Here is a 12,678-nt window from a genome sequence, read left to right on the forward strand (position 1 = left end):
GTAAAAAGCATTCTGATTTTGTTTAACAACCCTGTCTACCGCTGGTGAAAGCAATGTATGTTCGTTAACATACATGATTCCACATAAAGCAAAAAATACAAGCATCATAGTTGGAAGTGAGGCCTCAGAGACACAAGTCCCAGTATTTCACATCAAAGTACTCAGACCAGAGCATGTATACCTGTCAGATGACCATAAAGAAGGAGCTACTGTTAGCATACTCTCCTTGAACCGCAACAGTCTTCAAATGTGACAGTAAGCTCTTCTCCACAGGACCTATTAATTTCAGGAGAAAGCCAGCGCTGTGCAGCCAATGGAAGTGTGTGCTTGGGAGAGGTTGCAAGCAACCTAGCAGGCAACTGCAGAGAGGAGTTACTGACTAAAGCAGTTGCAAGCTGTTCAGAAGAAAAGCTTATCTTAGTTACTCAAGTGCTTCAATGCCACAGTATCTAAGAACCACAGCCTGCACTGTATATATCCTTACAACCACCCATTGTCAAATAAGGAAGTGTAACAAAACTCCTTTTAAGGAAGGAAAATTAAAATAACTGAATGAATCATACAGAAGACTCAGCGCTCAACTTTCAAGTCCCAGGATAGCATCCTATGCTCTATTTGTCTTTCTCTATTGCCAGGAAGAATTTCTGATTACTGAGCCTGATCTTTCAAGAAACACAGACCTGGGTTTTTGGGAAAACATTTCATCCCAGAGTTTCTCTTCATGAAGTCACTACCGCATCCTTACTTACTTACAGGTCCAGGGACCGCTGATCCTTATGGCTAAATCACTATCTGCAGCATACATCACTCATTAGCACTTTATGTCTTGCGAATACTGCCTGATAGTCTGAACTAAATCAAAGGACATTCCCATAGACACGGGAGTAGACCAAGCGGCATGAAAATGGACTCTGGACAAGTGTCCTGCTCTCCAGGCACCATTTCTTCTGTGTGCCAGGGAGGCCGTGGACTCAGAAAAAGCAAAGTGCTTGACCAGAAGCAAAAGACAGAACTGCAATAAATGCAACAGAGGACAATTTAAGTTCCATGATCAAGTAGAACAGCAGACCTTCCTAACTTTTGCACTTGGTGTTTTTTAAAGCGATCTTGATTTATTCATAAAAGTCTAACATGACTCTTTAGTCTGGGTTTGAAACCTCCATCCCAATTTGAACACTCCATCCAAAGTTGCAGTTTGGTCATGCTGCAATGCAAAGGAATGAAGAGGAAACGGATATCAGACTGAAGCAATGTAATTTTTTCTGATCTAGTTAAGTGCCAGTAAAAAGTAGGTCAGACTAATCGTCACATTTTCAAGGTCAGTAATTTGAGTAGGAAGTTTAATTTATTTTTAAAAATCCTGCTTTTTGATGGTTTTACTGTACTTAGAAAAGAGGTGACATCTTGCACAGGTAACTTCCTGGTGCTCAGCTTTTCCCCTAGGGAATGGACCACAGGTCCAGCAGCAGATGCAACGATTACCCCTCGTTCTCAGTGGCATCGCTTCTGAAAGTCTGGCCTATGCAGCTGTGAGATACAACCCACTTCCAAGCACAATAAAGTGCAACACAAACACACCAGTAAGCAATATGTGAAATAAATAATACAGGCAAATTCAGCCTGAGTTCTTATCAATTTCTATTTTTAGAAAAATAATAGCTGAGGGAGAAAACAACTGCTTTTAAGAAACTGAACAGCTTAAACAACTGAGGCATTTTTCATAGGTCTTTTCGGGTGTTACTTCCTCTGGCTCAAGAATGAACATGATCATGGCACTGTCAGACTGATCTGTCCTGAACAACCACTGACTGCAGCTCACTGACTACTCACTCTGCCCACACACAACAGTGACTCCAACATGAGCTTTGTCGAATAACTGTATGGCTTTCACAAGTAACTGGAAAAAAAAAAAAAAGGCAAAAAAAAAAAAAAAAAAAAGCCCTAAACCGGCCCAGGTTTCCACACTCCTAAGAACTTGGCCTGCTTTTGATACGAGATCTACATGTTATTCCAATTTACACATCTACACTTTTTACCAATTTTGAACAGAAACATGACTTTAGCAAGAGTTAATCTCTTGTACAACAAACAGCATAGTATGAATCTGAGTCAGAATGACAGCCTTTGCTCTCCCTCAATGAACTCTGAGGAAGAAATGGCCTCACTGATGGTATATCCTTTATGTCCAGCCTTCATTTTAGGCACTAGTAACAACAGTAAATACAATTTGAACTTTCCTTCAAATAAGATGACAATAGACAAGTTATTTTTATAGGATATAAAGCAAACTGTAACTTTTTTTTTTTTTTTAAGTATGACCTCTGTGAGTTGAAACTCACAAAAATACTTGACATTGCAACCTCTTACCTGTGGATGATTCTTCCAAACCTCATATACAACCCTCAGAACATGGAGTTTCCCCTCATCACTTTCAGCAAGCGTTTTGAAGACTTCATGAAACCTTTTAACAGATGTAAGTAGTCAGTGAAGGTGCTGGGATCGGGTCAAGAGAGCAGCAGATGGAGGGCAAGTGGTTTAGATTGGCCAAAAGAAAATTTTTTACTATCTGCAGCCATTCTTGAATAACTATTCCCTGGAAAATATAACTATCTTGAGCTAAAACAGGCTACAAAGACACGACAGATCCTAAGAGCAACTTAAATCTTAGTGGCGAACCTATTCCCTGAAGCTGAGCTACATTTCTCATACTCTTAAATGCAGGAGGCACTTTCATGCTTCGTGTGCTTAGCTATACACAGCTGGAGCAAAATTTGCTGCCTTTTGAGTCTTACACCTTACTATTGATATATGTTTCCATAACTTCAGACACTTATCCAATCTGCCCCTTTTTGAAGGAAATGCTGCCAAAAGCCTCTATTTTAGCAGAGTTAGGCTGACTGCTACACAGCATTCACAACCCAGCTTATTGTAATCTAACTATAAAGCGTTAATAGGCTATTTTTGATCTCATGGCTGCCACTGCTGGTGTGCAGTAGCAAAAATACCATGGTTCAAGTGTTCCTATCATCCTGCCTCTGGCACTACTGATGGCAGGTTACTACGTACAGATTCTTATCAACATTGCCTCTATGAAGCTCCCAAGTGCATGTTTTTGTAACAGCTTTATATATCTTTAAGGACAGATAGAAAAATAACTCATTAAGATGCATGTGACTACCTTTCATGTATCAGGACCACTTAAGAGCAACTCCAAAGCACACAGGATTAGAAATCAGCTATTTTTATCTCATGTTGCTAAAAAAGGTGCAGTAAAAAAAGCGTATCTTTAAGAGATGCACTCTGAATTATTTTAGAATGGATTTTACTGTGCTTTGGTAGATAAAAGAAGATTACAGCAGATGTCTTTGAAGTTCATTGCTTTCTTTTTTTCTTCTTTTTTTATACAGATGTAACTGTTCTAGAGTCATATTCATAGTAGAATATATTGCAGTGGGAACTACCCAGTCAATCAAATGTAAGGAGAAATCCTTGTTCCTCACCATAATGAGCAAATGAGTAATTCTAAAATGAAATAATATTCAAACTCATTGTTTGATTTACATCACCTGGCTGTAATATATAAATTTCTATTAATTGCATTCACATATATAACCTAGCATTTACACTACCATTCCTTCAGTAAGTAGTGTCATTAGCTGTCCTAATCATATTGCATTATGGAGCATCTAAAATGCTGCTGAAGCTTGCAGTCCAGTTCTTTCATCATGCATTTATCTGCCAGAATTAAACAGTTCTGTAAGCCCCAAAATAATGCACATATTACACTTACTTTGCCAGGGCACTGAAAGAGTGGCTGAAAGACTTTGCAGCTAGATGGAGCAGAGTCTGAACAAAGACTTCTATTTTCAGAGGGTTGAAGGTAAATCCTTCATCTGCAAGTTATTTAAAGTTGAAACTGTAAGTACTTCAAGTAGAGCACGTAAGCTACTCATAAAACTCATTTTTAAATTGGTTTTAACTCATTTCACAAAAAAATAGTTTCGTCAACAGGGTTTTGCAAGGCTGAGCAGGGAGCTAGTAAAGGCTCTCTGAAACGTGCAGATCTTCAGGCTCCCATTTTGCCACAGAGAAAATACGCAAAAAGAATTCCAGGTCAGTGAGGAAGCCATCAGAGACACAGCCGCCCTACCAACACCTAACAGCTGTGATGGACAGCAGCAGAGAAAGACAGCAAAGGAAACTGCAGAGCTATGCATCAAGCTGGTGGCCTGGCAGACCATAAAGAAGGGAGAGTGGATAAGGAGAGGGGAAGGTGAGGATGATCAGGGTTCAGAGCCTGGCTATTTATGACATGGGAGAAGGGTGCAGCAAGTATGCATAGCAAATATGGGTACTATGGATGAACGGTGCCAAGTCCTCTCCTCTAGCTGCAGCTAAATGCAGCTGAGGACAGGCAGGAGGGAGAGCACCCAGTAATGGCTGGTGCCTAAAGCAAATCGGGAAACATGACAGTGGATCCCAGGGCAGAAAACCAGATCATTGCTGCTCTCTGCTTGCATAACAGAACACTTGCAAACATTACAGAAACACTGAAGCTGTCCCCCTTGCAAAGATCACTTCTTAAATCTGTCTCACACTTCTCACTCCCTAAAACACACAGGCTTTAGGAGTCAATGCTGTCTGCGGCTGCAAAGCGGAGTCCCATGGTGAGTTTGTATCTATTGAGGACTACAGCCAGCATGCTGGCTATCTTCTCTGTCGTGGGACTGCACCGCAGCGAGGGAAGCTCTCAGACAGGGCACAAGCACTGAGGCTCAGGGGTAAGGATATCAGCATGAACTGCACTCTGTTGCTGAAGACAAAGGAAATGTTAAAATTCTTTCATGGTACCTCTGTCAATAATCACAAAAAAACACACCTCAAGCACCAGGTTAACTCTGTTAAGAAAAACAGGCCTGCCTCTGCATATAAAATGTGTACAAAAAACTCTAACAATGGTGCGTTATTTCTATTTACTGATAAATTGAAACCAACTGTTAGGAGGGAAAGTGTACAGTTCTGTTAATCACCACACTCATAGCTCCAAAGGATGGTAAATCAGTCTACACACAAAAGAAATTAGGACCTACCAAAGCCTAACAGCATATATCTTACCATCATCATCATCCTGGTTTGGATTAGGCACATCTTTTAAAATGCTGAAGATTTCATCATTACTGGCCTTATTTTTAATTGCAATTGTTAAACAGAGTGCCACAGTATATCCGGGAAGAGACCCTAAACGAAAGCAAAGAGGTCAAAAATACGTAGAAGGCAAGTGAGTATTTTTAACATCAGCTTGCCTCTCAGAGAAACAAACACATCTTCCAGCTACGCCTAAAACCAGCTGGTTCCGGTATCATTGTCCACATTGCTATTCCATAAAACGGCTCCACACGTTTCCTGGTCTGCACTTTAAATTCAAAACTTTCAGTAGAACCTTTAGAGCTGAGGTCAGTTAATCACCCTCTCATCTAAAGCTCTACTTCAGCTTCCACCAGTTTCCTAAAAATACAATACTTCCTTGTTTTTTCTCACAGTATCATTGATGAACACACTTCTATGCCTAGGATTGTCTTTATACCGAGTAATGAAAGGAATAACAAGGTATCTCTCTACCTTCTTCACATCATTTGCTGCCTCTGTATGCTTCATTAAACCAAGTTTACTGGTAAAATCTTTACTGCTTCACGGAGTTCAAAAAATAAAGACACATTATCACCTCACATGCTGACTTTTGCATAATATTGTGCCCAAATAGGGAAAAATAGACAATTTTCCAATTTTAAGACTTCTGGCTGCACAACACTACAACCACCTCAGCGACAGTAACTGCATATATCTGGATTTTCTTTTCTTCCTGAAGTAACAAAGAGGATTCCACTACAGAGATCCAGGCATAATATATATTAATTGCTCCCATGAAGCGTATTTACCCATATGAAAATAATGAACATTTATTTAATCTGTATTCTTCTTTATGAAGACAACTGATATTACAGTCAATCTACTGTACTTCCTTGCTCTGAAACACTATTTTCTTCAACTTGATCCCTCAGTAACTTTAATACTTACTATTACTTTCATCTCCATATTTGTAAATGCACACTGGATTAGCAGGACTGAGGACAGAAAAACTTGCAGGAACAATGTCTATTATTCGCTGATGGTAGGAGAGTCTGGAAATAACATATTTCACAGCGGTACAATTAAAATCGGAATAATACCAGGGCTAATTCTAAAGTGACTGCTTTAGAATGGTTTTCCTGTATTTAACTCTCACAGAACAAAAATCAGGATGTTTATACAACAGAATGGTAGTTTGCCGGCTAGTAAGGGCTAAGTAAACCAAACTTACTAGAAGATGCTTTCTGTTTGAACTTCCTGATGTTAGAGTTTCATCCTTATACAATTAATTTGGTTTGTGAAGATTTAGAGTCTGACTGGTAGAAAGTTTTGTACAAAAACCTAAGATGTGCTGCAGAAAACTATTAAGATGTTGTTATTCAAAGCAGAAAAAAAACATTAAACTGGACATCTTCATTTTACTTTCCAGCTTATTTCACTCCCACAAAGACTTAATTTTGCTACGAGAGTTTTCAGTGAAATGGAAGAGTGGCACAGAAAAACTGCATTCATTTTGCAGTGCAATACTTTCACGCTTCCTGTACTGAATTCACCCGAAAACAGACGAATGTTTTCATGTAGGATGCTGAGTAATAGAGCAAAGTGTTCAAAAAGGCTATTTCTCTCTTCTATACCCCTCTATCTCAACAATTTTAAGTCCAGCCTTCTTTGTATACTCTTGTTAGGTTTGGGGTTTTTGTTTGTTTGGAGAGTTGTTTGTTTTAAGGTCAATGAACATTAGAGGTATCTAAAAGAATGAAGATTAGATTCTCAGTTTTTAATATAAGTAATGATCAGTTCCCTCCATTTCTGTGAATGCTGAATACTTTCCAGGAATATTGTCTAAACTCTATTCCTTTCCATGCCTATTGTGAAGCATGTCTTTTTGTAACTACAGGTGTGCACACCTAGGACAGACAGCTCACTATCATCTGCTCCTGTTTCTCCCTCCCTCTAAAGTAGTGTCTCAAGCGTTCTACGACTGGCAAACCAGATTAAAATCATACAAACAGCAGACTCATCTCTTAACTGAAACTGAATTGTAAGAACAGAGACACCTAAGACAAGAGTCAAGTGAAAAGGAATCTGACAATATCCAGAAGCAAAGACCAAACTTTGCCTTGAATGCAACCATCAACAGATCTTACTTACCGCATGCACTTTTCCAAAACCTCCCTCACAAATTTGGGTTTGGGCTTTTCAAGGTCCTGAGTAAGACAATCTGACCTATCAGAGGACAGAATATGATAGCTTTTAGCAAAAGAATTTGTGCTTTAGTCTCTTTTTGGCTTGGTCTAACACGTACAGAACAATCCTGGTCTAAGGAGAACTGGAGTGCTTGACACAGTTTCACAGTGTAGGCAATTTTAAGACAATAAGCAAGTTTATCACTATTTCCTTATGGGCCATTAGCATTCTTGGAATTTCATCTTTGTGTGATATATTTTCAAGTAGCTTCCCTTCCCCCACCAGATTAAAAATAATCTGTGCTTATGGTTCGCTGATTTCCCTTTCCTTAGGAAAGGAACCTGGTGTGATTTCATAGCCTGTTCCTCCTCACATGAATTTTTGAATTCAGATGCTGATTTCAGATGCATTACAGATAAAGAAGTCTTAAATACTGTGAGATTTGTGAAAAATAGCAGCTTGTGAGAGAAACTCATAGAAGTATTGCCATTGAGGAACATCCAGGCAAATGAAAACCAGCTCTTTGAAGACTGCTGCCTGGTTAGTCAACATGGATACACACTAGGATAGCCAGTAAGCACTTAACTCCAGATGAGGACAACACAACAAACTTAAGTAAAGCTACAAAAACGTATCACAAGAAGATCTGCATGCCTCTCCACAAGGACACTTGGGCAGATCAGCTGTGGAAAGCATGTACAGCAGCAGACTGTGGAAGTAGAGAGGACTTAACCCTGAGGTGATCTCTCTTGCTACATGGGTGCCTGGAATGGGAAGCTCAGGAGAACCTGCGGTTAGACATTGATGGGAGTCCAGGGAGCTCCTGGCAGAGATGCGAGTTTAAGATTTGGCATGGTAAGAATGGGTGGCAGGGCCAGGGCTCTGCTGGAATTCAGGGGCTAGGATTTGGCAGGAAGGAAACAGATCACGAGGTCTTGAGGATAAAGGTTATAATGAAGGGTTTAGGGTAGTACAGAGAGCAATATTACTAAATGAATAGAGAATACAAAGAGTCAGAGCAAACTGCTAAAAGTAAACTGGGGAATCATTTTGGAAAATTTGCTACCAAGTTACCAAGGGTGTAGGACAAATTAAATAAATCACATTTCTACTTCCCCTGTTTAGGGAATGCTTACACTGGCTTGAGATTTATCACAAAGTTCACCAGGGACAATACAGGGACTAAAGAGATTATCAAGATAATCTACCACCAAGTGGTGGTGAATGGATTAAGAAAGCTCTCTAAAGAGCTGGAGGAAAGCAATTAACAGGGCCATTATGCTGTGACACTTCCTGGATAAATTAGATATCTTAAGGTTTTTGCAATACCAGGTTCGAATCAAAAGGAGAGAAACTTACCAATCTTCCCAGCTCCAACGGAACTGGAAGTTGCTCAAGTGGTGAGAAAACCAATTAATAAATCTTCATTAAAAGAAAAAGAAAGTTCCATTAAATGCCAGAAGTGCAGGAAAATTTTCAGTTGAGATTTTCTTATAAATGCATTCTACTTTTCAAAGGCAAGCCTAAACTCTAAAGCTATTAATAGCATTAAATAGGTATTTAAGTTGACAGGTACAAATCACCAAGTTTGGAGAATCAGAAAGAAGCTTTTATCACAAAATCACATGGGGTTGGAAGGGACCTCTGGAGATCATCTAGTCAACCCCCCTGCCAAAGCAGGTCCACCTAGAGCAGGTTGCACAGGAATGCGTCCAGGCGGGTTTTGAATGTCTCCAGAGAAGGAGACTCCACCATCTCCCTGGGCAGCCTATTCCAGTGCTCTGCCACCCTCAGAGTAAAGAAGTTCCTCCTCATGTTTAGGTGGAACTTCTTATGTTCAAGTTTGTGCCCATTTCCTCTTGTCCTGTCACTGGGCACCACTGAAAAAAGACTGGCCCCATGCTCTTGACACCCTCCTTTTAAGTATTTATAAGCATTGATCAGATGTCCCCTCAGCCTTCTCTTCTCTAGACTAAAAAGACCCAAGTCCCTCAGCCTCTCCTTGTAAGGGAGATGCTCCAGGCCCCTAATCATCTCTGTGGTCCTCCACTGTACCCTCTCCATCAGCTGCCTGTCCTTCTTGAACTGGGGAGCCCAGAATTGGACATAGTCCTCCAGATGGGGCCTCACCAGGGCAGAGTAGACGGGGAGAATAACCTCTCTCGACCTGCTGGTCACACTCCTCCTGATGCACCCCAGGATGCCATTGGCCTTCTTGGCCACAAGGGCACATTGTTTATGGACAAATAGCCTGACATGTTCTATTGTTTCATACAAAGAGATGACCTATTAATCTAACAATTAAAATGTAAACTTAATGTGAAAGTTACATACAGTTTTGATGAGTAACAGCTCTCCTACACAATGCAGACTTCACTCACAGGGCAAAATCACCACCACTCTCTTCTTCTGGGTGGCATATACAACATTAACTGCACTTCCACCTTGCCTTTTAGACACCAGGGAGCAGGTACAGTACTAGACAATGGGGTACTATGCAACTATGAACAGCTTTCAACAGGGAAAAGTTGTCACCAATCCTAACTGTCCTGTACAGGCAGCTAGACTTGTGACCTCCTGGGGAGTGTTTGTGGGAAGGAGAGGCAAGCAGTCAGTCCTCCACCTTCTTAGATTGCTCAAAGCCAGAGCCCCAGAAAACATTTTGATTTCCAATTACTCTTTCCATAGGCTCTTCATTTTTCCTGTACACTGAATATTGAGGAATATTTTTCCATTGTCTCTAAAACACATTTACCTGTCCACACATGTTGTATTCATTGTATCCAAACGCATGTAGAGCATTTCTGTGGCCTGTGCAAGCTGAAAGTTTCTTATTAAGGTTAACAGAAAAGTACTTGATAAGTTAGATGTTGAAGCTTACCCTCAAACAGTCTTTGATCATCGCTGAAGGCTTGAGAAAGTATGTCTACACTGACTTTACCCAATAAGGGCTTTATCCTTCTTACAGTGACCCTATCAACATTAAAAACTTTCTGCATGGCTGTCTACCCAACTGTAGAAACAGACTTAGCTCTAATAATTGAGGTTATGTGATCTGCAGACAGCAAGTAGTATCGTGAAGTAGAATTAAAATTTGGGCATGAAATTACAAGCGGACAGACATCTATTAACCGTCCTCCATTCTCAGAGTGTGTAGCATGACCTAAAACGATGATCTAACATGATCTAAAATGGCAGCAAAGTAGGGGCAATGTAATACCCAGAATTAGCTGGGAGTCACACCTCCTTCCTCAGCATTTAGCTACCCTGTCTGAGCTGACAGATGACGATTGACCTTTTGAATGCTCATAGTGGGAACACTGAGTGGGAACTCAGGCAAGTTCCTCTAAATCATCTGCTAAACTTCCTACTAAAAAAAGAGTAGGAGCACTCACACAGTTGTTAGAACAAAAGATCAAGTCTGTAACTTCCTTTCCTTCTTAGCCTTTAACGTGCCTGTGACCATGTCACACGTTATTCAGACAAAACTGATAGGCAGCAGCGACAAACAGGAGTATTGTATTTTAGCCCTTAACCAAGACAGCCTTTCTTGCGAAGGTCAGAGGAAGGTCCAGAACATTGTCCATAAAGCTGAAGAGTCTTGCCTATTTCACTAGACCTGTGCTAAGTGGGCTGGGCTGTTCTTTCATGTGAGCATTACAGTAAACATTTCATGCAGCTGCTGTAAAATATTAATACTGCCAGTATTTACTGCTATCCTGTCATCTACAGAGCAAATAAAATAAAGACCGCATTTTAAAAATGCTCTCCAGCAGCACCAAAAGGATACAACTTGCGGTAAAGAGCCAGGCTGAAGTTTGCACAGTTCAATAAGGAGTGTTGTGTACATGACTTCAATGTGTGGTGGAGATGGAAGTTGAAACAGTTCTGCAAATATTACCTGTAGGAGAGGAAGGCACAGAATCAGAGCACAGTTCAGTGTTGCCTACATGACCCTCAGCTTCACAATAGCGGCAACCAATGTTTAACAACAACAGACACCAAAAGGCCCATATTATTATGTCAAATGCATGTTCTGAGAAAAAGAGAGACAAAATTAAAAAGGTAGTGGTAACCCTATGCTGTACTAATACAGTCCACTCTAACTGCCCTTATTATTTCATACCAACACAACACCTATTATGTCTAACAAATACACCAGGTAACTGTAAATATGGGCATAGTTGTAATATAACCTACTACAGTGCTACCACATGATCTGAGAAAAGCAGAAATCATCTGATCCTGTTGAATAATAAATATATATATTAAATATATTAAATGAAGCCTAAGCATTTAGCATCAAAGCCTATTTGCATTAAAATCACATCTATATCTTTTCCATCATGTCCTCTTTTCTCCTATACAGAAACTTATATAAATGAAGCCTCACATTTTAACTGAAAATTACAACCAGCATTTCATATGACAAATATATATGCTCAGCTCCCCTTGGCAGAGGACCCTTCTAAGAAAACTGAAAACAACCCTGCAGTCATCACTCACGTTTTTATTTTCAAGATTCCCTATAATAAGAGTTTTAAGATCAATCTTTAAGGGCTACAAAAAGATCATAATTGTACAACATTCACCCGAGTTTCTGTTTATTTTGCATGCACTTCTCATTCAAATTACAAAGGAATCAGGAAACTTTGATTCATTATGGTTGGTCAATTTCCTCTTTAACTTTAAACTTCCGAATAAACACAGTAGAACTGAAGCTTAAATGAGTAAGCTTTAGAAAATCTTCTTACTAGTGTAAGAAACCAACACCCATTTATAGATGGCACAAACAGCACATGAAAACACGTTGACTAGAACTCGTTATTCTACGGAAGGACTTGAAAGCATGAAGAGACTATAAGGAGCCGGAGAACCTTCCTGGAACAGTATAATTTGGACACACTGTTAGGACAGACACAACAAAAAAGTAGAGGGGACCCTACTACGTAGAAAACTCCACCTTTTCTCAAGATAGGAAACAACTGGATGATCAATCATCATGTTGGAGCTACTGCATAAAACCGCATTTGTGATATTCATCACATGTTCATTATCAAACATTCAGATTAAGTATTTCAAGCTGGCATACCATACTTTGTGAAAATAACAAGGCCAGAAGAAGGATCAGGACACCGATGATTTGAATGTCCAACCTCCATCGAGTGCAAGTTGTACCAAAAGCTGCAGAAACCCATCAGGGCACAGCAGTCCAATGTGCCAATGCCACTGCCCAGGCATTCTCTGCTCACAGCTACCAGAAGTATCCACACACATGCCTATAATAAGCTACTGAGAGAAAAGTGTTTGTTTTCATTTCAGTGTTTTGCACAGATTCCAGATAGCGTGGAGCATTCTGTGCTC

General features: G+C 40.1%; 1 protein-coding gene across 3 annotated transcripts in view; it reads right to left on the reverse strand.

Moving 5' to 3' along the window:
• The window catches only part of NCBP1 (nuclear cap binding protein subunit 1), a 32,108-nt gene that overhangs the window by 7,562 nt on the left and 11,868 nt on the right, over positions 1 to 12,678 (reverse strand). For all 3 annotated transcript variants that reach the window (XM_074166008.1, XM_074166011.1, XM_074166009.1), the window contains exons 11-18: positions 11,105 to 11,215; positions 10,070 to 10,134; positions 8,674 to 8,736; positions 7,279 to 7,353; positions 6,076 to 6,179; positions 5,116 to 5,238; positions 3,791 to 3,893; positions 2,368 to 2,461 (exon numbers count right to left, since the gene is read on the reverse strand). In XM_074166008.1, the coding sequence (XP_074022109.1) occupies positions 2,368 to 2,461; positions 3,791 to 3,893; positions 5,116 to 5,238; positions 6,076 to 6,179; positions 7,279 to 7,353; positions 8,674 to 8,736; positions 10,070 to 10,134; positions 11,105 to 11,215 (738 nt within the window). The remainder of the gene's footprint in view (positions 1 to 2,367; positions 2,462 to 3,790; positions 3,894 to 5,115; positions 5,239 to 6,075; positions 6,180 to 7,278; positions 7,354 to 8,673; positions 8,737 to 10,069; positions 10,135 to 11,104; positions 11,216 to 12,678) is intronic.

This window comes from Numenius arquata, chromosome Z (genome assembly GCF_964106895.1).
Source record: "Numenius arquata chromosome Z, bNumArq3.hap1.1, whole genome shotgun sequence".
Taxonomy (NCBI): Eukaryota; Metazoa; Chordata; class Aves; order Charadriiformes; family Scolopacidae; genus Numenius; species Numenius arquata.